Source organism: Excalfactoria chinensis, chromosome 5, assembly GCF_039878825.1.
Source record: "Excalfactoria chinensis isolate bCotChi1 chromosome 5, bCotChi1.hap2, whole genome shotgun sequence".
NCBI classification, from domain to species: domain Eukaryota; kingdom Metazoa; phylum Chordata; class Aves; order Galliformes; family Phasianidae; genus Excalfactoria; species Excalfactoria chinensis.
The window spans coordinates 15,320,144-15,347,479 of record NC_092829.1 but is presented as its reverse complement, the minus strand read 5'-3'; the positions used below and the strand labels follow the sequence as shown (position 1 = coordinate 15,347,479).

The window sequence follows — 27,336 nt, the reverse complement described above, 5'->3', positions numbered from 1 at the left end:
AGCGAGCAGTGTGAGCAGTGTGAGCAGTGCACCAGGAAAAGCTGTGCTAAGGAGCAGAAGGACCCCTGAGGGAGAATGCATGGAAGAAAAAGGTGAGTGAAAAAAGAAAGAGAGCAGGAGCACAGCTGTGCTGCCCCTCCCACTCCTTCATGGCCTTCCCACGACTTCAGAAGAAGCGGCATTCTGCTCTGATGGGAGAGCAGAAACAAACAACACATCCACCATGTCTGATTAGGTGCACAAAGCGATCCCTGCCTCCAACACAGGAGCTCTGTCACATATAAAACAGTGGAATTTAAAAACAACAGTTTTTTTTTGAGGCTTCAGCTGGTGATGGAGCACCTGGTGAAGGGCTGTGGCTGCTCAGGGAGCACAAGCAAATTGTTCACACCTGTGCTCCCCGTGTGACCAGGAGGGGTGAACCCAGGGTGAAACCACCCTGCACTCATATAAGGGCCACCTTACTGAAGGGGGAACATCTCTTGTACTTCAGCTGCTTCCTATGAAGGACTGCTGTATGGCCGGAACAGCCCTGCTCCACTTGGTGAGTCCGTTTCTTTCTATATGTGACTTTTGGCCTACCTGGGAATGCTTTGCTTGGTATCGCTAAGAACCTCTCAGAAGCAACTTGCTTCTTGGTAAGCAGAACACGTGCTTTTTACAAAGATTAAATCATAGCCAAACCAGCATCACCTCCAGTTCCCAGGATCGAAGGCTCTCAGAAGATGCTCGGATGCTATTTAAAATTCTGCACATTCACTGTAGCATTTAAAATACTTTTAGAAAGGTGAATGAGTTGCAGCCTGAACTGACAACTGCCATGACTGTGGCAAAGGGGAGGCTGAGGTTGCAGGACTTTGTTTTCCGTGTAATAGGATCTTAATAGCTGAGCAGCTCCAGACTGTTTTGGTGCTCTCACTGCCAGCTGTTGCTTTTGTCCTATAACCCTCTAAGTGGTGCGGGGTGCTCAGTAGCTGCAGGTGCTCTGTTTCTGATGGTCCAACTTCTGAGTACTGGAGTGCCAGCAGAAGGGATGCTACATGCAGTCGTTTATGTATTTTCATGCATTGTCTTACCAAATAAATATAGCATAGTGACACTGTTAGATCATTACCATATTTCATACTCTTTATCCATGAGCATGCCTAAAGTATCTTGGAATAGAAGCTAGTCGTTAAGGTCGTGCTTTAGCTATTATGCTTTCTTTGGTGAGGACTGAATGCAGAACAGACCTCTGCTTCTCTCGTGATTGCTTATGTTTGGGCCCAGAGAGTAATGGGTTACTCAGTCTTGATTCAAAATGGGCTGCACTGAGATGCACTTCAGACATAATTTCATTTTAAAATTCACAATTAAGAAAAGATAACAAAAGTTCCATTTGAATTATAAAAAACTTAAAGTATATATTTCCTAAATATTCATATTAAAACGTTTATCAAAACATCCCAATACAAGTCCATAGTAGGTGTCTGCTGAAGATAAGATTTGGCTTTTACCAGCTGTTTGTGAACAGACGTAACGTGCTGCGACTCAGTACTTATAAATGCACTCATACCAAGCTGAAGGAAATGACTGAGCTCTGCCGATTGGAGGAGAGCAGAGTGCTCATGGAACAGGTGTTTATTTCCTGTGTGGCTCACCAAACTACAGTTAGCATGTGTGGAATCTCTGCTAACTCCAGGGAATGTAACTTCAAACAGTACAATAAGAAATGTGGGCAGTGTTCAACATGGCTGTTTGTAAGAGGGCGTCTTGTGGAAGCCAGCGCTGCTTCAGTGAGCGGATGCATTTTTGTGGGTTAAATGCAGTATTTGATCCCAGAAAGCCTGCAACTACAGCTCTGTGGTGGTAGCAGTCTGTATACAAACTTAGGGGGGGGAGAAGTCAGTGCTCAAGTCACAACAGGTTCTTGTTTGAAGGGATTGTAGGTGTTAGTTGTAGAACTGGCTTTGTATTTTCTTCATCCTTATCTTCTTCTAAACCTCCAGTAGTAGATCCAGCTCTTCCATAGGTACCCGCACTCTTAGTTCTTTTTCAGTCATGAGATCAAGTGTCTCCTGCAGCTGCTCAGGAAAGTACTCCACTGCGTCCATGTAGAGTACCTAGAAAGGCAACGAGAGAATGAGAACTTCTCATCTGCCATCTTTCTGTCAGAGCATCACATGTAAGGGAAGCAGGCAGACATGCAAACAACCCTGCAGCAAGGATACGAGAACAATCACAAGCTGCTTAAAATTAATACAAACAACAATGCTGTATTCACAGCAATGTAGCTGTTTAACCAAGCACGTTCAACTCTTACTGAGTTAAAACAAAGTATTGACCATGAGGTGCTGGATCATTTGCAGCAGATACAGACACCACTTGGGGGGCTGCAGGTGCTCTTGAGCAACTTCTCTCACTATTAGTTAAATGCATTTTAACTTTCCCATACGCTTCTGCTACCACCGTGCTTATGTTAAGCGTGGTTTGCCAGATGCAGCCGCCTCTGGGTCACGCAGAGAGGAGCATATTCTGTCCTCATCTCACACAGCACCCTTCTGTGCTGACCGATATGGTTGTCTCCATTTCAGATGTGTATCCTTTTTGCAGGAAGTCCTGCAGCAGATCTGCTTCAGAAAGGTCTACTTTCATTTGCACGCTGCTCATTATCATAACTACTAAATTATTACTTTAAGAGAAGACACAACTTTGAAAACTAGGGTAGTAATAGGCTTCTTTATTCCTGTGCTCACCTTTGCCCAAGGACAGTTCTGAATGGCTTTATAAAATAATCCTTTACTTCTTTCTTTTTTTCCAACTGAAACCTATGTGAGGAAAAGAGCGTTCATGTTTCAATACAGTAATGGCTGACACAATAGAACAACTGTTTTAGACAAGGAAATTACTACCGCAAAGCACAGTGCTCTTCTGTTGGGGAGCCCTTACTGCTGCACGCAGTAACAGCTCTACAGTTGGATAGGTGCCATCAGGGAAGTCTGAAAGGGGTTTCAGTGCAAATTCACAACCCAGAACTTCCACCACATGAGCATCTTTGGTCCCACAGAGGTGATAATGTGTTTCCTTTGTGTGTGAAGAGATTATACAGGTGTGCACTTCTCACTCTGCATAACTTGTTAAAGTTGGATGCCCTTACATATGAAAATGGGGAACTAAATGAGCATAGCTGGAAGGAGTTAAAAGTTCTCCCTCGATTCACCTGACTATTTGATAAGGGGAACACAGCTGTGGGTTTTTACTAACAGGCAGCAGAGGTCAGAATGCTGAGTCAGCCTGCTTGACTTCAGTCATCCCAGTTCTGGGTAGAAGTACTGACAATCCCCTGAAGAAATCTTTTGAGTTTCAAGCCTACTTTACAAATATGGGATTTTATGACATCTCCGAAAATCCATTAATTCCAAGATACCAAAGATACACCAAATGTGTTGAGATGTTCAGGGATAACAGCTCCTTAGCTGTGAACTCGCATTTTCTCTTGCTCTGACTACTGCTACAAACCAGCAGATCCCTTGTCAGTTCCTCGTATCACTGATATGTTGGCTGTAGCAGCTGGTTCTGGCTAGCTCTCCCTTTACCAGACAGCAATGCATTTCAATACTGGAAGCCCCACTCTTAGAGCTGTGCTGAAATCTGGCTGAACTGCTGGCTTCGGCCAGTTCTGGGCTGCCAGCACAACAGAGACACTGAAGGGAGGCCAACGAAGGGCCACAAAGATTGGAACATCTCTCCCCACAAGGGAGGCTGAGGGAGCTGGGAATGTAGAGCTTGCAAAGAGCAGGCTCAGGAGGATCTTAACAACACAAAATAAATGAAGGTGCAAAGAGGACTAAGGCAGGCTCTTCTCAGTGGTGCCCAGTGCCAGCACAAGAGGCATTGATTGGGTACAAACTGGAATACAGGAGGTTCCATCTGAACATCAGGCAGCACTTCTGTACTGCACAGGTGCCTGAGTGCTAACACGGGTTGCCTGGAAAGGCAAGAAGCTGTTAGCACCTACATGACACCACACCGCCAGAAGCTACTGCTCCTTCTAATCCACAGCAATTAAATTCTCCTTAATACTGTAAGCAAGCAGCATTACAATTCAAAAATGTATCACCTTGAAAACAACATAGGGAACATTTCACGTTGTTTTTTTTCCCATGGTATTGTATATACTGTGCTGATGAGAAAGTCCAGATGTGATAAAATGCAGTAAAACATAATTCTTCTTACCAGAAAGTTCAAATACATTCTCCACAGCAATGGGCAGTGGGTACCACTTTCACTCTGAATCGCGTGTTCAAACAGAGAGATAATCCTATTTGTTAACCCAGTTTCAGGAATAGTAGAATATATTTCCCCAACATCTGCCCTGGAACACAGAGTGGGGAAAGCAGAAAAACACGTCACTTAGACACAACATAGGATTTCACATGGGTTTCCAGTAACAATAATGAAAACCCATCACAGTGCCAGTCTGTAATTAACAGCAAATCAAATTATCATCTTACTTTACATCTGATGGCTGTAGAGTTCTAATTCCAGTTTCGGATCACACTCACTGACAGTTCAGGAATGCCACTACCATGAATGCATGCCCAGTGCCACACTGGCAAAGCACGAAGTGGGCACACTTGTTTTAATGTATACTGATAATTCTGTAATGTCATTGATATGGGAAGCTTACAGCTACATAAAGGTTCAAGACAACATTTTCCTAGAAATCTCTGTTTCTGTGGGAGGCACAAAGAGCCCAGCTGCCAACATGGGGTATGTAGGTGGCCCTAGAAAGGTACCTCCCAGCAATGGGCAGACAAGGAGACCAAGCTTTCAGAATAAACACACCTCGATTCCTCACAACTCCAACCCTTCCTTCCTTTCCCATGAACAAAACATCTGAGCCCAGACCGTACTGCAAATTCAGGAAATTTCTACCTAGCAACAGCCCCGTATGAGACCTGTACTCTCATGTACTCACTATGGAAACTGATCTGCCACAACTGTGCTGTGACAAGTGAAGTAGGGCAGTGAGCTCAGCAAGAAGCTGTGATGCAGCTCTGTGTTACAGTACTTCCTTGCTGGATGTGCTGAAACGCAGCCATTTCTAAGCTTGTATCTACTCTGACCATCTAAGCAGACAGAGCTAATTAAGTTACTTAAAGATGTGCACTGTCCTGATGTCAGTGCTAAGTAGCCAAACACAAGCAGTACACCATCTGATCCAGCAGAAAGGATGTGAGACTAAAACCTAGGTCTGTAATTCTGTTCAGGATTCTGTCCCGCTGTTCAGCCTTGGACAAAGAACCCTGCCTAGTCACAGCTTCTTCATCTGCAAAATGAGAACGATAGAAGCGCCTTCTCTCCTGTAAAGCAATCAGATACATTAAAAGAAAAGCACAGTCATAATGAGCTGCAAGATATTACCTCTGGACATTCTCAATAAGTTTTTTTCTCATCTTCTCTGCTTGGATGGCAAACAGCCACGGCTCTAAGGAGTCAGTAGACCTTGTGACACCATCAAAAAATCTTCGTGCCTTGCTAGCACTGTGAGACTTCCTCTGGCTCTGGATGTATGCTCTCCATAGAGCCTGGTTGCTAGGAAACCGTTTGAGGGCCTCTGTTAGTGCTTCTCGCAAAGGATTCAAAGGATAAACGCTAATTTTCATGTGGAATCGGAGTAAATTGGCACGCAGCAGTGTGACAGCCTCCAGAGCAGTGGGAGAATGCTGAATGCTGGAAGTCTCTGCAGCATTCTCACCTTTCTGTGGATGAGGAGCTTCAAGCTTTTCTAAAGCCTGCACACACACTAATTCTGCAGCATCAATTCCTACAGTCAAATACTGGAACACTGTGAAACAGCCAACTAAGTTAACCAGTTGATTAGAATTACTTGTCCGGTCTTGATCGGAAACCGGTGCTTTATTTAAACAGTCTTGCAGTGCATGCTCGTATGTCTTACGAGCTTTCAAAACGCTGACAGATAACACTTGTCCGCTGTAGGGTACGTATGGTCCGCTTTCACCCAGCTTGGTCAATATATGAACAGCGCGTGAGGTAACAGCTCCTTCTAGACTCTGCAGTAGCTCCACTTCCAGCTGAGCATAAAGCAGACTAAGGCTGCACAGCTGGGGGCTCTTCAGTCCTCCTGTCCCTGCTGTGCACAGGGCTGTGTCAAACACCTTCCTAGCATCGTCAGTGTTACCAAGCAGCCATTCCAGGTAGGCGTAGAGTTTCCAGAGAGCAAGGTTATTTCTGTTGTCAGGTGCTTTAAGGAGATTCTTGGCCAATTTTTTACTTTTTCTCCCTTGAGCTTTCAGCTTCTTCTTCTTTTTTGTTTGGATACACTGAACTACCTGCAGGGGAGAATAAATAGCACATGTTTTAAGAGAGGCGAGAGAAGTGAAACCAGAAATATACTGTGAGGTTTGACTGTTGTTTTTTATTTCATTGCTGTCTTTGATTTCATATCGTTCTATATTTCACCACTGGCCAGATCTGTTGCTATTGAGTAAAGCTGTCAGAGTTGTGTGTCATCAGCTCCCTTCTACACACCTAAATTATGCAGGCTTATCATTCTCATGCTTGGCACTGCATACCTTAAATAGCATCAAATGCCACTCCTTTAAAAGGCCAAACAGTCAAAAAAAGAACTGCTAAGCTGCAGTGGTTCAGAACAAAATATGAGATGCAGGTAGATGAAGCTTATGACCGGCACAATTAAACCTTCAAGTAGCTTTCACAGCAGAAATGTATTTGGGGGGGGGAAGCCTGCATGTTTCATTAGAGACCTTCTGGTTAGATAGTCTTTGGGCAAGAGACAGGAAACTTCTCCACATGGTAAACACAATGTTAAAGTTTCTCAAGTGCTACGAGGACAAACTTGACTTCTGTGGGCATCTATTCGAACAGGTTTATGGAACTAAATCCATGCTCAGGTGATAAGGTGTTACTTCCTCCAATAGCACTGCAAATAAACTTGTATAGGAAGTAGATGGTTTCCTGATAAGGTGATCATACCTTGGTATGGGGGAATATGCACTTTGAAGAACACTGATGAAAGTACTTGGCTCACACATTTTGCCTTGCAAAAAATGACTTGCATCCATTCTTGCCTAGCACATGAAGTATCACACGGCAGGAGACAATATACTAACATCCACCCAAGACTGCAACACGTATTTTATTCCATGAAAATATGCATCTATAGAACACAGACTGAAGAACAGGGTTTGTTTCTTTCCTTTTCTTAGTTGGCATCAACTACTTTGAATACTCAGTCCTATGAGACTTAATTTTCCCCAGTATTTATTTTACTTGAACGTAAACACACAAGAAAGTTTACACATCATAAAAGCAATTATATGCAGATTCTTCCTTACCTTCGATATTTCATACTGCAACCAACAAATGGACAGGTTTGATTTTTCCTTTCCTGAAAACAGTGGGGATAGAGCTTGAAAAACATTCTGGATGAACTCCTCTCCATCTTTACGGTGGCCTATGTGATGTCTCCTCCTTTGCATCGTGTCCATGTGACCAATATTGCTGAATCCAGAAAGTGATGTATCAATACAAGTCAGTGGCTTTTCATCAGAAAGCATGCTGTCAAAGATATCATTTTCATCCATGGCAATATAGAGGTTGGGAGGAAAGAGCTTATTTATACATGGAACCCCCAGGAATTGCAAAAATGAATACAGTAATTGACGCTGAATGTCCGGATTAGAAAGCTGGATTAAAGATGGCCCAAGATCATCAAATAATACCTAAAAATAAAATTAAAAACAAACTCAATTAATTTATGCAATCAAAATTCAACAAATCCGCAACTTAAGTAACTAAAGAAGCTTTTGTAGCCAATAAAGATTTATAATTACTATTAAATAGTAAGGAATTTGATTCAAATTAAAAACAGATGAGTTGAACAAGCAATGCATTTTTCCAGTCAGGTTTTAAGTCTACCAGGAGACTTCTTTGTCCTGGAATATCAAAGATCTCTACAGGAACCTCATGCAATACAAGTCCAGAGAAGATACTGATGAGGCCATTTAACACATTTTTCTTTGAAAATCAATGTCTGACTCAATGTCCATCTCCCAAGAAGAAAAAGTTTCCAACGATCTGACTGGAAGCTAACAGCAGGCAACAGAGCCTTTGTGTACTTAGTGCAGGTATCTTTTTGAACAGAAGATCTGTGACGTTTCTTATCTGTGACACATGAGGGAAACCACAGAACAGCAAAGGCAGACTGTTTGCCTACAGCCCTTTCCTAAGTTTACCAAAGCATCCCTGAGGATTTCAGCAGAGTCAGCATCAAACCTCAGGTGGATTTTGAATTGCAAATAAGTGAAGAAAAAAAAAGAAAATACCCATTGGCAATGAACCCAAATGCAAGGGTAATTTTTTAACCACCCCTTGTTTTACTCTGTTAGAGTGACCTGTCTTTCTGGATCTTCACAGTCGTCTTCTGCTTGATTTTTGGTTTTGTCTGGCCTCCAAGGTAACCAATGTCTTGATTCACGAGAATATTCAATATCCATCCAAATGTGCCACTTGGGGAGAGTTTTATCCTTTATTTCTTCATCCTCATCTACCTCTTCATCATCATCATCATCTAAAAACAAATCAGGGCACCCCCCACGATATGCTATTATTAAAGAAAAATTAATCTACCAAATCTACTTGACATACAATATAACTACTTTAAAAATGTAAACAAATACAGTGTTAATAAACCAGACATATGAGAGCGCTGAGCATTTTCACATCAGAGCTCTGAGTTTTGACAGCAACTCCGCAGTTTCTAAACTTTCTGAACGAGTGAATCAATGTCAGCATTCAAACGTTCTCATATGGAATAAAATAAAGTGCCAGCAGGCTGTGGGACACTTGACAACAGCAGTTTAGAAGCAGCAGCCAAGAGCCAGTGGCTACCTTTTCACACAGGCGTAGGCTCTTCACTTCATACCTGAGAGCGCTAACTCAAATGTGTTTTATGAATATTCCTGTGCATAAAACATACTGACAAAAATGCTCGAAGTAAAAAATATTATGATGTCAAACATTAAAAACAATGCTTGGCAATGTTGCTTTAAAATATCTAGTATTTTCAAAATTGTAAGCAACTGTAACAGAAACAACCAATGAGGTCAAAGAGACACAAAAAGGAGTGTCTAACCACATCCTACTTTTGATGATCCTAGACACTCACATGTTATTTGAGTGTTTTTTCTGTGACAGCAATATGTTAATTCTGTGCTGTAACTGATGAGCACTTGTAAGTTAAGGCAAAGATGTATCTGTTTAAGAAATAGTCCTTGACATGAAGGGAAGCACTGTAAATGGCAGAACAGTGTGGGAGTAAGCAGCAAGGAGGCATTTTCTGCATCCCTTGTTGAGACAGCAACCTTCACTTCTGCATGTTCCCAGTCCCAGAAGCACTCCAGTGAGATGAAGAAGCAATTCCTTTATTCTGTGTCACACAGAGAAAGACCAGTTTTTCCTTTTATTGCTACTGTGTTATTTGCTGTAAGAAACCAAACTCATTTGCTCCTACAATTAAACTAGGAAATGTGTAGGCAACTATCATCTAAATACTATAATCCTACCTGCTCTACGTGCTAACGGAGTGTTAAGGAAAGTAGCTTCCTTTTACTTTAGATGGACATAGGTCTGAATCAAACAGTCATGCCTTTCAGAACACAGAATGAGATATCCCTCCCACTCTCCCTCATTTCTCTTCCCTAGGAAGGACAACAGCATGCCATAAACAATGTGGGACAGAAAACACTCAGACACATTTTTCCTCGTGAAGTGTGATAGAGTTCATCTTGAGCTTGCTAATGCTTCTATGCAAGAATATGAGCAGAAATAGCTTGCATCATTCTAAATGAACTTTTTAGATCAAATGGATGCTCAACTACACGTATTGGCTTGGACGTACCAGGATTGTCAACAGCAACCCAGCCACCCTTTTCTTGTTGGTGCATCCATGCTCTCCAGCCTCTTGCTCCTTTTTCTCCAATTCGTGGTTCTCCACTATCCCAAAAGGGCTCAAAGAATTCCACCTGTTGTTTTTGGGCAGGGGGAACAAGAACAGAACATGCTTAGAAAAATGATTTTTGCTCTAGTACAGACACTGATTGAATCAACTTAGGTTGTATCTAAAGATCTTGTCAGATGCTGCTTAACAATTTGCAGCAACTCAAATACATGTGTGACACAGCACAGCTGTCATTATTATTAACATAATGATTGTTTTGGAATGGTATTAAGCTTTACAGAAAGCAGAAGACTTTATTTGTCAAATGTTCTGTGAAGATTCTTTGAAGATAAGGATCTGAAGTCCCCAGGATGGGGCTTTCTGAACCCAAATTTTCCCTCCTCTCATCTTTTTTTGGGTCCAGGAAGAAATTGGTTCAAGGAGAGATGATTCAGATAACCATACTGCTATGGCCAAATCAAAATGCTACAGTCAGACATAAATATGACTGGATTGAGACAAAGAAGAAAATCTCATCTCTCAGGTTTCAAGATAATTAACAACCTCAGGGCTTTTTTCCAGTGAGTCAAAAGTCCACGGTTCTGGGCCTAACTCTGTCAATGCCTGTGTGCAATCCATCTTCTTTAGATTCAACTCCTACCCTGATTTCTGTATACTTAGCTCTAACGATCATCTCTTCTATTACGTGCTTCTACTGTGTACCAAACCTTGGAATGGACATTGACATGGGGCTCAAATTTGAATGTTAACCACAAAATTTAGTCTAACAAAAAGTAAGCATCAACATATCAGAAAATGCAGAGTTTACAGCAACTGCAAAATCTAATTTCTGCTCCTTATGGATTTATTCTTTGCAACGAGTGAGAAAGTGAATTATGGAAACAGTACGGAAACAACTAATCCAAGACTGAGTCATAATGTTTCTAAAAGAAGGCAGAATTAAAGATGTTCCACCAACTGTAAATCTAACATTTTCTTATTTTCCATAATTGCACTTCCCAGGCCTCGACGCTGTCCTGTTAATCCTGCTTCATTTCCATCTGCATTCTTGTGACTACAAAGAATTGTACCATTTTTTGTACAATTGGGAGTGTAACTCAGTTTTTTTGTGTGTACACTATAGCTAGAAGCTATACCAAAGCTGCCATCCTGCACAATAATTGAAGTTTAAACTTTTGGGACTTTAAGAGGATGCTGGTATTATCTAAACTCCAACATCGCTTTCCTGGTAGTCAGTGGTGTTAATTTAGAGAGCAAATAAAATGGTAGCTAAGTAGCAGATGCTGGAGAAGGTGGGGTAATAAAAGGATTTCTAATATTACCCGATTTTTGTCACTTACAGCAGGCTAACTGCCTAACTGGTGCCTCTCTACACCAGTGGTTAAAAAAGAAGTAGCTCCCAGCAATTCAGCGGGATGATGCTATGCTGGCAATGGCTCACTCTCTGAACATTATCTCTGTTACTGGGGCCTGTGCCTAACAATCTCCTGAGCAAATCTAGAGAATAATGATTTAATACTTAGATAGGAAATGCTGGATGGAATATCACGGGACAACTAAAAAATGCTTTAAAGCATGAAGATGCTCTTAATGTAAATGTCAAAGAATTACTGAGAACATACAAAGAATAATCTAAGAAAGGCTACAAAAACCAAAAACCATCCAGAGAAGGTTCTAATTTATAGGTCCTATCAGCTTTCCCTATCAACAACAGAACAAGACAACAGCTACTTTGTGAAAAAGTAGGAAAAGCACAAGGACATAGACACATTTAAATAGAAATTGCTACCTGTCCCTTTGTTGGCAGATCTTTTACGCTGTCAGGTTTAAAGAAGGTGAAGTCAATCAGAGCCTGAAACAAAGACACTGCCTTCTCGGAGTGGCCAGCTTGTCTCAGAAAGTGGCACTGCTGAATAAATATAGCTGCAAAGTAAAGGAGATGAAGTGTTAATATTTCAAAGAGATTTTGTCGTGAGGTATTTTATTACAACTTACAAATATACAAAAACATAAATGAAGTGCTTTGTGGTGTAATTGTTCTGGAATGATATGTGGTGCTCAGGGATGTGATTTAGCAGAGGGTTGTTAGGGTAGTATGGTTAGGTTGTGGTTGGACTCGATGATCTTTAAGGTCTTTTCCAAGCTGAGCAATTTGTGGCTGGAAAGCTGCCTGATGGAAAGGGACCTTGGTATACTAATAAACAGTCGGTTGAACATGAGCCGGCAGTGTGCCCAGGTGGCCAAGAGGGCCAATGGCATCCTGGCTTGTATCAGGAATGGTGTAGTGAGCAGGACTAAGGAAGTCATCCTGCCCCTGTACTCAGCATTGGTGAGGCCTCACCTTGAGTACTGTGTCCAGTTTTGGACACCTCAGTACAAAAAGGACACGGAGGTACTGGAGCAGGTCCAGAGAAGGGCAACGAGGCTCGTGAAGGGCTTGGAGAATCAGCCCTACGAGGAGAGGCTGAAGGAGCTGGGGCTGTTTAGTCTGGGGAAAAGGAGGCTGAGGGGAGACCTTATTGCTCTCTTCCAGTATCTGAAAGATGCTTACAGTGAGAGCGGGGCAGGTCTCTTCTCACTGGTGACAAGTGACAGGACGAGGCGAAATGGCCTCAAGTGCACCAAGGTAAGCTTAGGTTGGACGTTAGGAAACACTTCTTTACAGAAAGGGTAGTTAAACACTGGAATAGGCTTCCCAGGGAGGTGGTTGAGTCACCATCTCTGGATGTGTTTAAGAGCCGTTTGGATGTGGTGTGATTTAGCAGAGGGTTGTTAGAGTTACGGTACTACGGTTAGGCTGTGGTTGGACTTGATGACCTTTGAGATCTTTTCCAACCTGAGTAATTCTATGATTCTATGATATCAGAATCCAAAAGATGGGAATAACCGGCATCAAAGAATATCAAAACTGTTGTGGCCTGATCAATCTGAAGACCTCTTGATTTCATGTTTAGATACACACGTAACAATGTAGGTTAATATAACTGGTTCTTTTATCTATCTATTTATATTAAGCATCTTACCCCTTTTGTCTTAAATTCAGATGCGTGCACACAAAACTAGGAATTCAGGTAAAACATACAGTACAGAGTAGGCATTTAAATAAACTGTCCTGGGAAGCCATCAATGGTTTCTGATAATGAAGAAAGACTTAAAGAGATTCCTGAAGGTATTTAAACAACAAGAAGTGTGTGTAGTTCACCTAGCAAATCCTCCAAAGTATTGTAAGCAGTTTAGGCAATTTTCCCATCAGTTCTGGTATCTAATTGCCACTGGGAAATAAATGTTTCCTTGCTAATGAACTTTGATGAAAATTTTCTGATTGAAGAGATTATCTCATCAGGACTTACTGCTAAATGGAAGCCAAAAATAAATGATAACCTTAGATTTTCTGCATGATAAAAAAAAAAAGCAAAGCGTATTTGAGGCAATAAAAAGATGAGCATTTTTTGTTGATAAACGCTGAAGACGTCACAAATGGGTACCTGATTCCACCCCCAATGCTAAGACACTGCTGCAGATGAACCTAAAATACGAATGTTTCTGCCCAAACCTGTACATACAATTTTAGGCGTAGGACAATCTTCCCACTGCTAAACCTGACAGTGCTTATTTTCACTTGCTTTACATTCCCAGACCCCAATAAATTTGAAATGTAACAAACTCTATTAAATATTTTATAAACTGGCCTATAATTTTAAAACAAAGCTTGCCTACTTTCTTAAATGTAATGTTTTTAAAAAACAATTCTTTCCAAGCACAATCCTATGCACTGCACGGAACTGCACGCTAGATGGCACAGTCAAACACTATTTCAAACCAGCTCTTATATTTTATCATAATCAAAGGTCAAAGGTTGAAGATAAAGTCTACCATCCATCTACAGTGCTATTCCTCTTGTAACTAATTGGTGAAATGCTTGTTGCATTTATGTTAACAGTAAATAAACAAAATGGTCATTTTCCTAATAAGTAAACTAGCAGATCAAAATCAGCTCAAGAATTGCACAGGCATTGTAGTAAAACAAGCAAACAAACAACCAAAGAACCAAAGCTCCTGTCAGACCAAGAAAACTCCACACTGGAAGTTTCTCCGCTCCACTACAGTGTTAATACATAAGTAGAAATTAAGAGTGAACAGAAACTCAAAGAGAGTTGATTTTCTTTTCAAACTGTCTATAAGGGTAGATGTGTCAAGAAAGAAGTTTTCTGAAATTGTCAATCAACATAAAAACACTCAATTAGTTAAAGAGATGATACAAAACAAGTTTCTCCTAGCAGAGTTACCAGGACATTTATGTTCTGCACAGGGAAAAATGAGAGAAAAACCATTCTGTTTGCAGAGTACAGAAGGTTGAATAAAACGTCTGTCCTGAGAAACAGTCATTGCAATTGGTGTACAAAGTGACTGAAAGATTAGAAATCAGAGACAGTCCGACCAATTAGAAAATACCAGGCAGTACAACAGCCACCTGCCAGCACAGGACTTCTCCTTTACAGCACATTGTCCAGTGCTGGATCCACAATGAATACAAAAGGAGACCATAACAGATCTGAAATTGAAAATAGTTCATAACCCAGCATCTCAATCTTAAAATCCCAGATGGATGCTGTATAACAGATGATAGCATCATTCCTCAAACAGCAGTTACAGGATTTGGACAAAAAAGATTTCTTCAGCTATACTACAAATGAAGAAGCATGGACAATAGACAAATAAATCCATGTTCACGGCGACAGTATTATTTCCCCCTCGGTGTGCTCATAGATTAATGATCACAACGACCCTTTGAGGTACGGAAGCATAATTGAAACGGGATATGTTACATTCATTTGGCTCCAAATAAATTCAAAGGCTGTGCCAGAACTGAGCAGAACCTGCTTCTTCCCTGGATCCAGTCCAGCATCCTACCCATCTGACTAACTATCCTTCTAGGGATAATTATATAATAAACTTTAACTTGAAGATAAACGCATATAATGAATACAAAAGGCACAAGTGTATGGTATTACAGCTCAGGATTCTGAATCTACTAATTGGGACTCACAAGAAAACTTACCATCCTTCCATTTTCTTTTTTAAAGTAATTAATGAAGAACCTTTTGTACAAAAGGAATTGTTGATTGTTGCTTTCACAAGCCAACCTTTTTTTTTTCTTTTATACACTTTTTAAAGATAAAAGCACATCTCCTGGCTGCTGACTGCATTTCTTCAGCCTTGACATTTGTACCATGTACTCCTCAGCACACTAGACTTTTCTAGATGTTACATCGCAAACTCTACAGGGAAAGGAAGCATCTGCTCCATCCATATTTGGGTGGAATATCTGCTTCAATTCTCAGCTAAAAACTCAAGATTTTGAAGAGGACAAAAATTCCCATAATAGACAGGAAATTCTATTCTTCTAGGGAATGTAGTCAACTCCTATGAAGACCTTTCCAATGGTAACACAAAACAGAGAGAAAGAACCTTACCAAGCATAGCTTCTTCTGTGCCAGGCAGTGGAGGATGTGATACCATACTGCCATCCTGTACAGCTGCCAAGGTAGTCAAACATTTTCCATAGAGGCTATTGATTTTTGAGACAGAAAAGGTACTGAATTGACTTTGGCAGAACAGGAGATATTTCTTCCACAGCTCTGGATTATTGGGATGTATGAAGATTAGCTTCTGCCATTCTTTGATCACAGCTGGTGACTCCCAGAATTCCGTGCAAACATTCAGCCTGGCGAGTTTCAGATCAACGTTACTTGGATTGCTTTCAATTGCCCTCTCTAAAATAGCTAGTTTCTTCTCCAAGATTAACTTCAGTGATTTTCTTCTTACTTCCTGCTCTCCCATACTGGCATAAGGGCTAGGTCCTCTCATTAATTCATCCTTTAAACAAAGATGGTGACAAAATTAGGAAGAATCATCACGAAAAGAATGCTGACGCTTGTGAAAATGAATTAACAGCTCATTCTATGTAGAAGATTCATAGTTCTACACAAAGGAATGTGAAATATAATGTTTGTGTAATTATTACTCGGAAATAAGCAATCTGTCAACATACATACCTGAAATGAAACAAAATTCATCCAAGCCTGAATATCTCTTGGGTTTTCTCTGACTTTCTTATTATGTTCTTCCACTTTTGCCATTAGAATGGGGTTAACATTTATCCCAGGCTCTTGAAACTCCTGCTGCGTATTTACAGGCTCATGTTCTTCACCTTTGTGCCCTTTTCCTTGTAGCCACTCTGTAGTTGATGGATCATAAATCCCAAGAGGATTTACCTCTGTTGTGTCAGAAGGATCACTGGTTTCCACGTGGGAAACTGGTATAAATGCAGCTGGGTCAGATGGAGAACTTCTATTGCAAACAGGAATCCCATCTGTGTTCAGAGTCTTCACATTGCTCTTCGAGAAGTAGCGCTCAGGTCGCTTCTGCAATTGCTTCTTTTCTGATGTTGGGCTGTCCCAAGCTATACACTGTTTCTTTGCATCTATGCCAAGACAGGACTCTCCTCTCCTTTTGTATCTTAGAAGGAAAAATACAATTAAACATCTTCTAAAAGACAGAGTAGAAAAAAATAACTCATTTTTCAAAGAAAACGTGAAAAAGTACATAAATTCAAAGTGACCCAAATAACATTTGCACAGAGCTTCAAAAGTGCAAGAACTTGGCAAACTGCTTCTTACTTAATGCTCCAATGTAATTATTTTTGCAGTGCCATCAGAATTGATACTATCATTCTAAGCTTCCTCTCAGTTCAACAGCATGTCATGCTTGCAAAAGAAAAAATTTTTCCTCCTATCACTTTAAGGCATCCATGTAGATAATCTTGGACAAAGATGAACAATCCCGTCTACAACAAAACAAATGTTTAATCAAAATATGAAAATGTACTTTATTCCCTTTATTTCATGGCATCCTTTAAGATATTTCCACCCAATGCAAAGTTAAACTCAGAAACAAAGCTGTTCAGAAATTTTCTCATCTTTATACAAATCTGAACTGTCAAACATTTCACAGTCAGTCTCAATTTACCAAGTCTTACAGGCATCCCATGACAGCTTGAATACCAGTACCGCAAGAGACTTACTGTACCTTGCAATGTCCCCTCGATACAGGGATTTGTAGGCCCAGTTTGCAGGGTCTGATTTTTTGTCTATTCTGAAAGTTTCTTCTGTGAAAGCCCGGACATCATCCAGCCAAACAAAGCGGTTGCTGGTAAGATTTGATGTTTTATCATCTAGACTGATAAAAACAAGAAGAATAGTCTAATTATTCATGTGCATATTCAGCATTTACAAAAACAAAATGCACTTCATTTCTGTAGTTCACAATAACTTAATTTAGCCAAGTATAGTATTACTAAGTACATACTTTGCTGCAGCTTTGTCCTTAATGTGCTTTGTGTCCAGGTCTGATTCGCTGCTACTGGAGTCCCCCTTGGCTTTCTTTTTTGTCTTATAGTGGTGATGCTTTTTCTTTTTCTTTTTCCTCTTCTTACTTGACTTTTTCAGGCTCTCATCTGTATCACTTTCCCCTGATAAATCTGATCTTGAAGTACTCCTACTTGGAAACAAGCATATCCGACTAGTAAAACTCTAAAGAGGTATCACTGTAAGAAAGCTCATAATCATGTTCCCTTTTACCTTTATTCTGTCTGTATTTTGAGAGAAGAGAGTTATCAGCAAGCCATACAATGAAATACAATAAATCTGCAGTAAATAACATACAGTAAAATTCTGAAAATATATTAAAAAATAGAATACATGACTGATAAACAGAACTGTGATGGCATTTAGCTCAAACAACACATGCAAATGTAAGCAGAAGCATATGGAAAGAGGTATTCAACAGTGATTCTTATAATAAAGACATTGTCTCATTTCCACCAACAGTCAACATGAATGTGAGAACTTGTATCAAATTAAACATGACTAAGTTTTCATACTTGGCAACTACAACTGGATTCCATAAATTATTAGGTTTTAGTTATAGTCTAGATATGTCAAGTATAGCAACTGTTCTGGCGAAGGTACGGAAACCAACCAGTCCTCCAGCAAATATGGTGCCGAGAGCACGTTTCTGTAAAAGGATAAAATCAGCCACTTCAGTGATGAGCATGTTCCATGTGGCTGCACAAACTGATACATGTAATATCTCTTTAATTCACATTCTTAACTAGTTCTTAAAAAGTAAAATAGTTCCTATGCTTGACTGTGAAATGGTTGATTGAACCAGTTTTCAAAGAATAATCACAATGATGATCCTTAATCTTTACATTATTTCAAGGGTCACAGGACATTCAGAAGCTAATGAAGAATCATCACTCAGCCCCCTTTCCCTGCCAAAATTACAAAGAATTAAACGTAGCTGTGAGAAAACGAAAATGGGAATTACGTAAGTATAATTTCTCATTATTTTAAGTTAAAGGACATGGAAGTGTTATTCATGCTTCTATATATGACTCAGGACTTTTAAAATAGTGAATAGTGGAATGAAAAGCGTCACTAAAAGCTCCTGATTTTGGTCTCACATAACAAAGGATAAGCAGGACATAAGAACGAGGCTATTTAAAGAGACACTAAAGTATATTCTACCTTACTAGTGGTGATTTTTCAGGGGTGAGATTTGCAGCTTCTGTAGTGCGCTGATGCAGTAACAGGGCATCTTCCGTAGAGAAACTTGGATTACTAAGCCAGTCCAATTCTGCAGATAAAAAGATCAGTGCAAACTAATTTGCTGTGTTTTTTAAAGTTGGGAGGTTAATCTAGTCAACAGACAGCTAAATTTGCAGCAAATGTCACTAAGTGGTGAGGAATGGTTGAGCACTGGAAAGCAGCCCATCAGATTTCCATTTGGCAGAAGGCTAGGTTTCAACAAGGTAAAAGGTTTAAGAGCTGGAATCTTCTTGCAACATCAATCTAAGCTCTTAGAAAGACACTATGTAACAATACTTAAGGGTTCATAGGGAAAGCAGATAACACATTTCATTTACTGTTACACACTTGGAACAAAATAATCTCTCCCATACTCATTTAACATAGAAAGATTCTAACATGGAGAGTAAATTTGACAAAAAATGGAGGATATAATTAATTGAGAGGTGTTGTTAATGAATGTAATGCAACATATGCAAAGTTAGAAAATAACAAAATACACCTTACTCACTGTATGGAAAATACATTTAACACTATTTTACTGATAGGGACAACCATTACTGCTAAGAATACTCAAATGTTTTATACACTGTTTTCTACTTATCCATTTCTCTGGATTCTCAGTTTTTGAACCACTGTGATATCGTTACCCTTTGAAATTGTGTGAGAAGCAGCTAACTGATGTTCATGTGGATGTAGTTGGCATTTAGCATCTAGACCTCAGCCATGTCAGTCATTGGATAAGGCGCCGACGGGATGTGGATTCTGCCATAACTTTAGTGATATTAACACTCCTATTTTCATAAAGGAATCCTGGAAATTTCTAGGTGTGTGAAATTTGCTATCGTTAAATGAGAAATGCTATTTAGCAGAAGCACTGTGTTTAACAGCAGTGCCACCCCATGTGAGAGGACAAAAGGAACACATTTCATCTTCATGCTCTTTACAACCATTTTTGCCTCCGTGTTCTTCCTGTCACATTTTTGTCTCTGTGCTTTTGACTACACTGACCTCTAATCCTTAAATAGCACTATCTCACTGTCTGCCAAGCCATACATCTCTCCTCCTTCAGAGTATTTCTTTCAGAAATCTCTTTTCATACCAAGATGCTTTCTCCTGTCTCGTGTCTCTGAATTGTTGTCCACAAAAGGCTTTAAAATGGATACAGAGCAGCTTGCTAACCTAAGATGAACTCTCAAATCCCTGTAATGGAGCACAGCTCCATCCTCATTCCCCAGCAGAGGGGCCCAGCCACATGGCAGCACCCCAAGGAGAGCTCCTCCCAGGTTGCCAAACCTCTGTGCTGGGGCGCTGGGTCACAGCCTCACTGCCCAGTCCGACCCAACGCCCTGCACAGTAACGTGGTTCTCAGCTCACCAAAACCTGACAGGTGAGACTGAATGATGAAAACTCGGTCTAATGTGACTGCATCCTTCTGCCTGGCAACTGGAATCACCGCGCGCAAGGCAAACATTGCCATGCTTTGGTGCCAACTAACACAAGATTTACATCCCACCAAGGAAATTCCTTAACCGTTCCATATGTGTAACACACAGGACTAAAATTCTAACATCTGAAAACTCCATCCCTAATTGAGGTAATTCAATAACTGTTTCACAGCAGAGTGCTGCCTTGCACAGGAGATACCTCGAGTATATTAATTAAATATGATGTTGATTTAAGAAATAAAAATGGGCTATCTTCCATACATTCAATTATTTCTGCTCACACTGGTATTGAAGAAGCAGGATCAAGGAATGCAGGAACAAAATGCAGCCCTACAATATTTTTCCATTGGTCACACTCTGGTGATCCTTACACAGACAAATTTAGAGAAGATAAATCAGCCCAGAGAACTCCAGATTTAAGTCAATACAACTAATCTGTGCATAAGACCTTTTATTTACTTACAGAAATGAAGGATAAGTCCGATTCCTTGAAAAAGAATCCATCGCTGTTTAGATTTGCCTAGTACCACCCAGATCCACCCAACAAAGCAGGAACATTTACTGGTTGGCAGTCAGTGGTGTAAAGGCGTATGACTACAAAACTGTAACTCACCAGGCAGACAGATCTCCAAATTGTTATATCTGTTTCAAAGACATGTGGAACATAATCCAATCTGTCACTGGCCAGACCTTTCATAATGCACTCCAGTTGGACTTGATGCTCTCTAGAGCTCCCTTCCAACCCCTACAATTCTGTGATAAACTACCGTTTCTCTTTCTAATATGTAATAAGTCATTTACTAGTGTTATTTATTTTGGCAGGAATTTATTGTGATATAGTTCTGTACTGATTTGAATGAAGTATAATGGATCAAAACCACTTGAAATATATTAATACCAATACTCACGACACTTAATAAAACACTGGCTTAGGCTTGTCAGAGAAAAAAGCCAAAGCAAAATGAAGTTAAATAATTTCTTTTATAAGCACACAGAACTGTTGGGATAAGATCCAGAATTCAAGACTTACAGTATCCAGACCACTAGGAAAAAAAGTCTCTGACATGTTAAAAGATGTTAGGTCAAGACCTTAAACATGCCATACATCACAAAAGAGGTTTCTCACCAATTTCAAAAGCATAGTATCTGGCCCCCCAATAATTAATGCAAGTAATGCATTTTTCAATATTACTTAACCATAGGAACATATTAGGTGCAGAATGCCCAAATATGGAGAAAAAATGCCTGTGTACAACAACAGGTATGTTAACCTCTCTAACTTTGAGAGTTAAGGCATTACGGTACCAAATAATTTTCAAATGGAGATACAGGTCCTAAGCAGCACTAAGAGCGTCGGTCTGAAAAACTAAAACAAAAGCAAAACAAACAAAAAACCCCACAATCCACTGATATATACCTTTTTAAATTGCATTATTTGTTAAATCTCTGTTCATTTTATCAGTTTAATCAAGAAAGTAGTAAAGCTTCAGCTGCTTTAAAAGAAACAATAAAACCTGGGGCTGATCAACCATATAAATCTCCCTGAGGCACAACACAGTCTTGAAGTCTTCAGGTCAGTCCTGACAGCACCTATAGTGGATCTGGCAGAAGAGTGGAACACCACCTTTACATTTCTCTGTTTAGAAGGCTGACAGGAATCACGTTCTTACATGAAGAGTGAGTTGGAGAAACTCCCACTTTTTCTTCTCCCTCAAAAGTCAGCAGATTAATCTTGCAGCTTACAATAGAATAAAGCCTGGATTTCAGAGCTGTATCCTACAACCATTATACTGCCCACTGCTGCCAGAGCTTCAGGAATTACTTGGATTCTCCAGAACCTTCTACTTCCCCACATCCCTTCACCACTGCCTGGGCAGCAGGCAGCCTGTGCTGTACCAGATCCTTATTCGTTGGCATATGTCTGTTTGATGCCAAGCAGTTTAATTCACGTTACAGCCTCTCTTGCAGGAGTGGTACTCACACAGATTTCTCTATTCTAAGCAAGTGTAGGTCTTTGTCTGCCTCTGGATTTGCCACTTTTACTTCCCACTCAAAATGCACTTTACTGAAAGGGTTAAAATTCCTGAAGGGGAAAAGAGATACTGAAGGAGCAGACCAGCAGACAGCAAACACCAGATTCATTTCCTTAGGAAATCTGCACTAAATATGGTGAAATAACATCTAATATCATCTATGAGTGTTATTAACAAACTTTGAAGATGTTGACTTAGCTTTACCTGTTACTCCCTTACCGATAGAAAGTAACCCACTAAACTTGCTACAATACACTTGCAGTGGTGAGCATAAGCAATCTGTTGATAGCTCAAATGGGTGTTTCACTGCCTTAGAGAAAACTCACCTTGAGAAATGGGGTCGTAAGCATTAATCCCTGATTAATCCCTGCCTGTAGCTTCATTCTACCTGAATGATGAGATCAAGCTGCATTTTTTAAATATTGAAGAATCACACAGCAGGCTCAAACCCTGTAGCACAGTCAGTATGTCCCTGTGGACACATCAGGGAAATGGTTAGAATTCTCCAACTGCAGCGTTTTCTGAACAATTTAATCAAACTGACCTAATACTCTGGAAACAACTGAACCATTTTTTCCATTACACAACACACAAGCCCAAACTTCCTTGTAAATCTCTTCAGTGCATCAGTTAGCTGGATACAAACATTTCAAACATCAAAATGGATTCCAAACTTTAAATCCCACCATCTCAATGTTTTTGCTTGTCAGCTGTCAGAAAAGCTTAGTATTCTGGCAAAACAGACCCATGTTCTGAGAGAACGTAGCAAATGAAAGACGTAAAACATTTATTTTGTGATAATACACATGTACTTGTTATTCCATTAGGAAATTGTTATTGTTATTAGGACTTGTTATTTCCATTAGGAAATACTACTTCTCAGAAAGGGTGGTCAGGCACTGGAATGGGCTGCCCAGGGAGAGTAGAGTCACTGACCCTGAGGGTGTTCAAGGAACATTTGGATGTTGTACTGAGGAACATGGTTTAGTGGGAGCTATTGGTAATAGGTGAATGGCTGGACTGGATGATCTTTTAGGTCTTTTCCAACCTTGGTGATTCTCTAGATTCTCTAGAAGCAACCAAGTGGCATTTTTCATACCTTCCCCACAATAATAAAAAATGACAGCAATTACAGTGCATTTCTGCAGGGACAGTTTTCAAGAGTTACAGATACTCAGGCTGCTGATAAATTTGTGATCAAGCCTATACAAAAAATGAATTAATCTTCACGATATAACTAACTGTAAGAAAATGCATACAATATTACTTTGAACTCTAGAAGAGGCTGCAATTCAGCCACCTAGCAGGACAGATGTACAGCCCTACTTCTGTTTCAGAGAGCAGTTAGATTTATATAAATGGGTTATGAAAGCTTGTAACAATGTCAGACAGAGGTGAGAAGAGCAAAACAGGGCAAGAATGTTTGCATTACTACCTCAGCTTTTATGATAAAACTACTAAGCAGTCCTGAATGTATCATGTTAAAAAACACGTACTTGGTTTTCTCTGTATCATGATGGACTTTGGCTTCATATCAGCTCTGAGGAAACAGAACCCATCTATCAGAGATACTGAAGTTGCCCATCAAGTTCTCAAGTTCTCACAAGCTGAACGTGTGAAATTTGATATATGGCACCATAAATGTAGTTCTGAGTTAATACTTAATTTTTATGACTTATACTGAAACACGATACTAGAAAACTAAGCATGAAAGTGGCTAAAACATAAAATGAACGAATGATGATCCTTAAAGCTATGCCAATAGTTACACAAAAAACACCCAGCAGACCAAAATATAACTCATGAACAATGAAAATAATAAATAAATAAATACTCTATACCTGAAACTAAGCCTTAACATCTTTTACTGTGTAACTTGATCTCCTGGGCAGGCAGGCTGTGGTGACACATTCTGAATGGCAAACCTAAAGGGATCTATTATCAGAGTTCTAAAATATAAGCAGAGGCCTCACTATTAGAGAAATCTCACTGCACCTCTGCTTGGCACAGCAGCTCCTCTCTTCCTAGAAGCTATAATTTGGGATCTTATTCCCTCCACTGTTCCCTGCACCAAGTGTAATTACCAGAAAGGCTCTCCATCATGGCTAATGCATCTCTGTACCAGCAGAGACTGCAGTACCAACAGCTGCAATACTTTTAGGGAAACGTGGAACTGGTAAGGACCTGGCAAGAAGCTTACCCAGCCTGTGTTCCTGAAAGCCTTACATGCTCACCGTGATGGAGTCTACAAGAAACTTACCCCAGACCAAGAATTATCTTTGAGCTTCCCCTTCACTATACAGAGTTCTTTACTTGTTTAATAGAAGTATAACTCACCAGACAGCAACCATGACTGTCAGAAATACAAACTGAATCATCATTCCAGTAATAACCTCCCAGAAATGATCCTTTGCAGCTCTAAATGCGACTAAGGAAACTGAGATAACACAGTAAGTTCTGTTTTTTATGCTATCCGGGCTAGTAGGGAAAATACACTCATTTGCTGCACAAGACAAAGCACACCTTCTCTTGCAGATACAAAGCTGATGTGCGTATACTTTCCAAACAAAGACGGGCATTGCTACAGTCATGGCTCCAGGAAGAGCTGGGATCAAACCGAGCACACCCAAAGCACACTGGAAACGATCAATGAGAGGCCAGCACCATTTTGGCGGAATGTCCCTATTTCGGATTCTCTCAACATTTCCATCTCGCGGAAGGCGAGGGCGGAGCCAAGGGCGGCCCCTCCCTATAAAGCAGCGCTCACGGAGCGCTCTCGGGTCGGTTACGCTCCCCGCGGATCCCACAAGCAGGCCGTGGTTGCCGCACACAGCACCCAGCGGCGGCACGGCACACCGGAACGACCCCCCGGAACGGGGTTGCGCGGCCCGGCACGGCGCAGGAAGCTCCCTAGGCAAGCGGAAGGGCTCAGCCGGGCCGCGGAGCGCCGCTGGGAGGAAGAGAATTCCCCACGACTTTACCTTTCCTGGAGCCCTCGCTGCTGCCGGCCGGGGCCTCCCCGGGCTCTGGGGTGCCGGCAAAAGCCGGGAACAAGGCCATGTCCCAGCTCGTCCTCGGTAGTACCTGCCCGAAGTGCCCCGCGGAGCGCCGGAGAAAGATGGCGCTGCGGCGCCGGGCATGCTGGGAGGTGTAGTCCGCCTGCCCGAGCACCCAAAATGGCGGCAGGAAGGCGGCTATTGCTTAGAGAAGGCCGGCAGGCTCGGCGCTGCGGCTGTCCTGCATTCTCCGGACTTGTGACGGGTCTGCCGTTCAGTCCGTAAGGAAGAATAGGGGATGAGGCTTCTACAGCCAGAGGCAGTCCTTCCCTCCCCACCGCCCCATTTTCCCTCATGCAGCACGCTGGGAGCAAACACTGACTGCAGGTCTGACTGCAGGTCTGCCTGGACAGAGTCTATCCCAAATGGCGGTAGCAGTGGCTTAGGGGAAAATAACTCTTCCCATATTCAGCATTTATACGCTTTCTAACCGGAGGAGATGCTCACTATATTAAATAGCATCAATGAGCAAGCCCTCCATAAAGGAGATGGGATAACAACAAACACTTTTATTCCTTTGACCTCTTGCACGGAACGTTTAATTATGAGCTGTGTGCACTGTGAGGAAAAATGCAAGCATCCATATTTATTTCTGCACACAATTTTACATGCCATTAAGATACTAAAGTTTTTTTATCTTCTGGATGAACAGCTCTGTTTTGTTTTGCTGGGTTTTTTGTTTGTTTATTTTTCCTTTGCTTACCAAAGCCAGCTCAGTTTCTTAATCCTTGTTTCCAACCTTTAACCTACTGTTACTGTATAAGGTATTATTTTAACAACTAGAGAGAAGAATGTGAGGTAGTGGGAGAATGGGATTCAGAACAAAACGGTAGTCCTCATCTCTGGTGGTCTGGAAGTCATCAAATGTGTGTGGTTAAGAGGAGCAGGGCCTGACTGCCAACTTAGTATGAAAAAAGCGTTAAAATATATGCTCACATGCTGATGTTGAGCAATGCATTTAAGTGTGTGAACATGTCAGATTTTGAAGTAAAACTTTAGAATGTGAAAAATGTAGTGTGTTTATATATAGAAATTTATATCTACCTGAAACTGACACAGAAAATAGGATGGATAATCTCAAAAAATCACCTTGCCAATTTGTGACCAAATAATGTAATTACGCTACTTGAACAAGCACTTGTCCTTCTGTCTGGTATAATTTTTCTAGGTGTCTTTAGAACTCATGACCAATTTCAACAAAATTTAAATGGAGATTACAGGTTATTGCATTACTATAAATTAAATGAAAACGGGTGGCATTTTAGAGCAGGATTTTCAGTGGGAAGAAAACTGCAATGTGTGTGCAGTTCATACTGGGAGGTGCTTATGCGAAGTATGGGAAAACACATTGTAGACTTTGCCTAGATGGACATTTTCTGGCCGTTTTTTAAGCTTCAGTGTTCTTTACATGGATGTGGAGTACTGCCCCTCATTAGTAGCTGGACTTGCACAGCAGAATGTTGTTGTCTTGCAGTTAGAAACCATCCTGAACTCCACAGCTTGGTTTTTTTCACCTTTTGTCTGCTTTTATAGGGCAGTTAGTAATGAGGGTGGAAGTGTTCTTTACTTCACGCTGATGAACAGCATTTTTAAATTGTTCACATGTCTTAAGAATGCTGTTTTCTATGTACTCCTCTCTGAAATGGGCAGCTACTTAAATCCAGTAGGTGTAGAGGCAAGCAGAGATTGATCTCTAGGTGAATCATGTTACAGAAGTTTTATTGCACCTTTAGATTTCAGTCGTCTGGAAATGTCTTGATTCAATATCCATTAATATATGCTTGCTTACCTGGTACACTGAAATGCCTTCTCTTCTCAGCACATTTTTCCTTCCTGGCCAGCTGAGTTTTTTTTCCTTACTTGGTATACTGGTACTAGTGCACAACCTTGCACTTAGTGGATCTATACCAGAAGAGAGTATGCTAGCATGGTTTAGGTTATCTGTGTTATCATTTTTCTTAGTGGGACCAGCTTCCTAGGAAACACCCATCTCCTCAATTTACATACATTCTATGGTTCCCATGCAGTAATAATCCTGTTACATTGACCATAATCCTGAGCAAATTCTAATAGCACCTTTTGTATTCACACTTGTTTTACAGGTACATTCCGACAGCTGCTGCATTTGGTGGCCTCTGTATTAGTGCCCTCTCTGTGCTGGCA

General features: G+C 40.8%; 1 protein-coding gene across 2 annotated transcripts; it reads right to left on the bottom strand.

The window, feature by feature from the left end:
- Positions 1-847: 847 nt before the first annotated feature.
- On the bottom strand, positions 848-25,494 carry NRDE2 (NRDE-2, necessary for RNA interference, domain containing). Of its 2 annotated transcripts, none has more exons than XM_072337152.1 (14): positions 25,099-25,494; positions 18,582-18,685; positions 17,354-17,545; positions 17,075-17,224; positions 16,042-16,504; positions 15,460-15,862; positions 11,775-11,908; positions 9,926-10,049; positions 8,421-8,596; positions 7,362-7,748; positions 5,407-6,335; positions 4,216-4,354; positions 2,736-2,807; positions 848-2,102 (listed from the first exon to the last, which is right to left on the bottom strand). In XM_072337152.1, exons 1-14 carry the CDS (start codon positions 25,255-25,257, stop codon positions 1,977-1,979), a joined length of 3,558 nt encoding a protein of 1,185 aa, XP_072193253.1. In that variant the 5' UTR covers positions 25,258-25,494; the 3' UTR covers positions 848-1,976. The 2 variants fall into 2 exon arrangements, with proteins under 2 accessions (XP_072193253.1, XP_072193254.1); XM_072337153.1 differs by having other exon boundaries at positions 17,354-17,542; positions 18,577-18,685; positions 25,099-25,493.
- Positions 25,495-27,336: the final 1,842 nt, after the last annotated feature.

Bases quoted from the DNA above. Each gene is read 5' to 3' on its own strand.
- NRDE2 (XM_072337152.1), bottom strand. From the start codon at position 25,257: ATGCCCGGCGCCGCAGCGCCATCTTTCTCCGGCGCTCCGCGGGGCACT. The intron at 15,863-16,041 runs GTATGTATGTTG...CTTTGTTTAAAG, and splicing joins TGAATTTTGTTTCATTTCAG to GATGAATTAATGAGAGGACC. The intron at 2,808-4,215 runs GTAAGAAGAATT...TTCCTCACATAG, and splicing joins GAATGTATTTGAACTTTCTG to GTTTCAGTTGGAAAAAAAGA.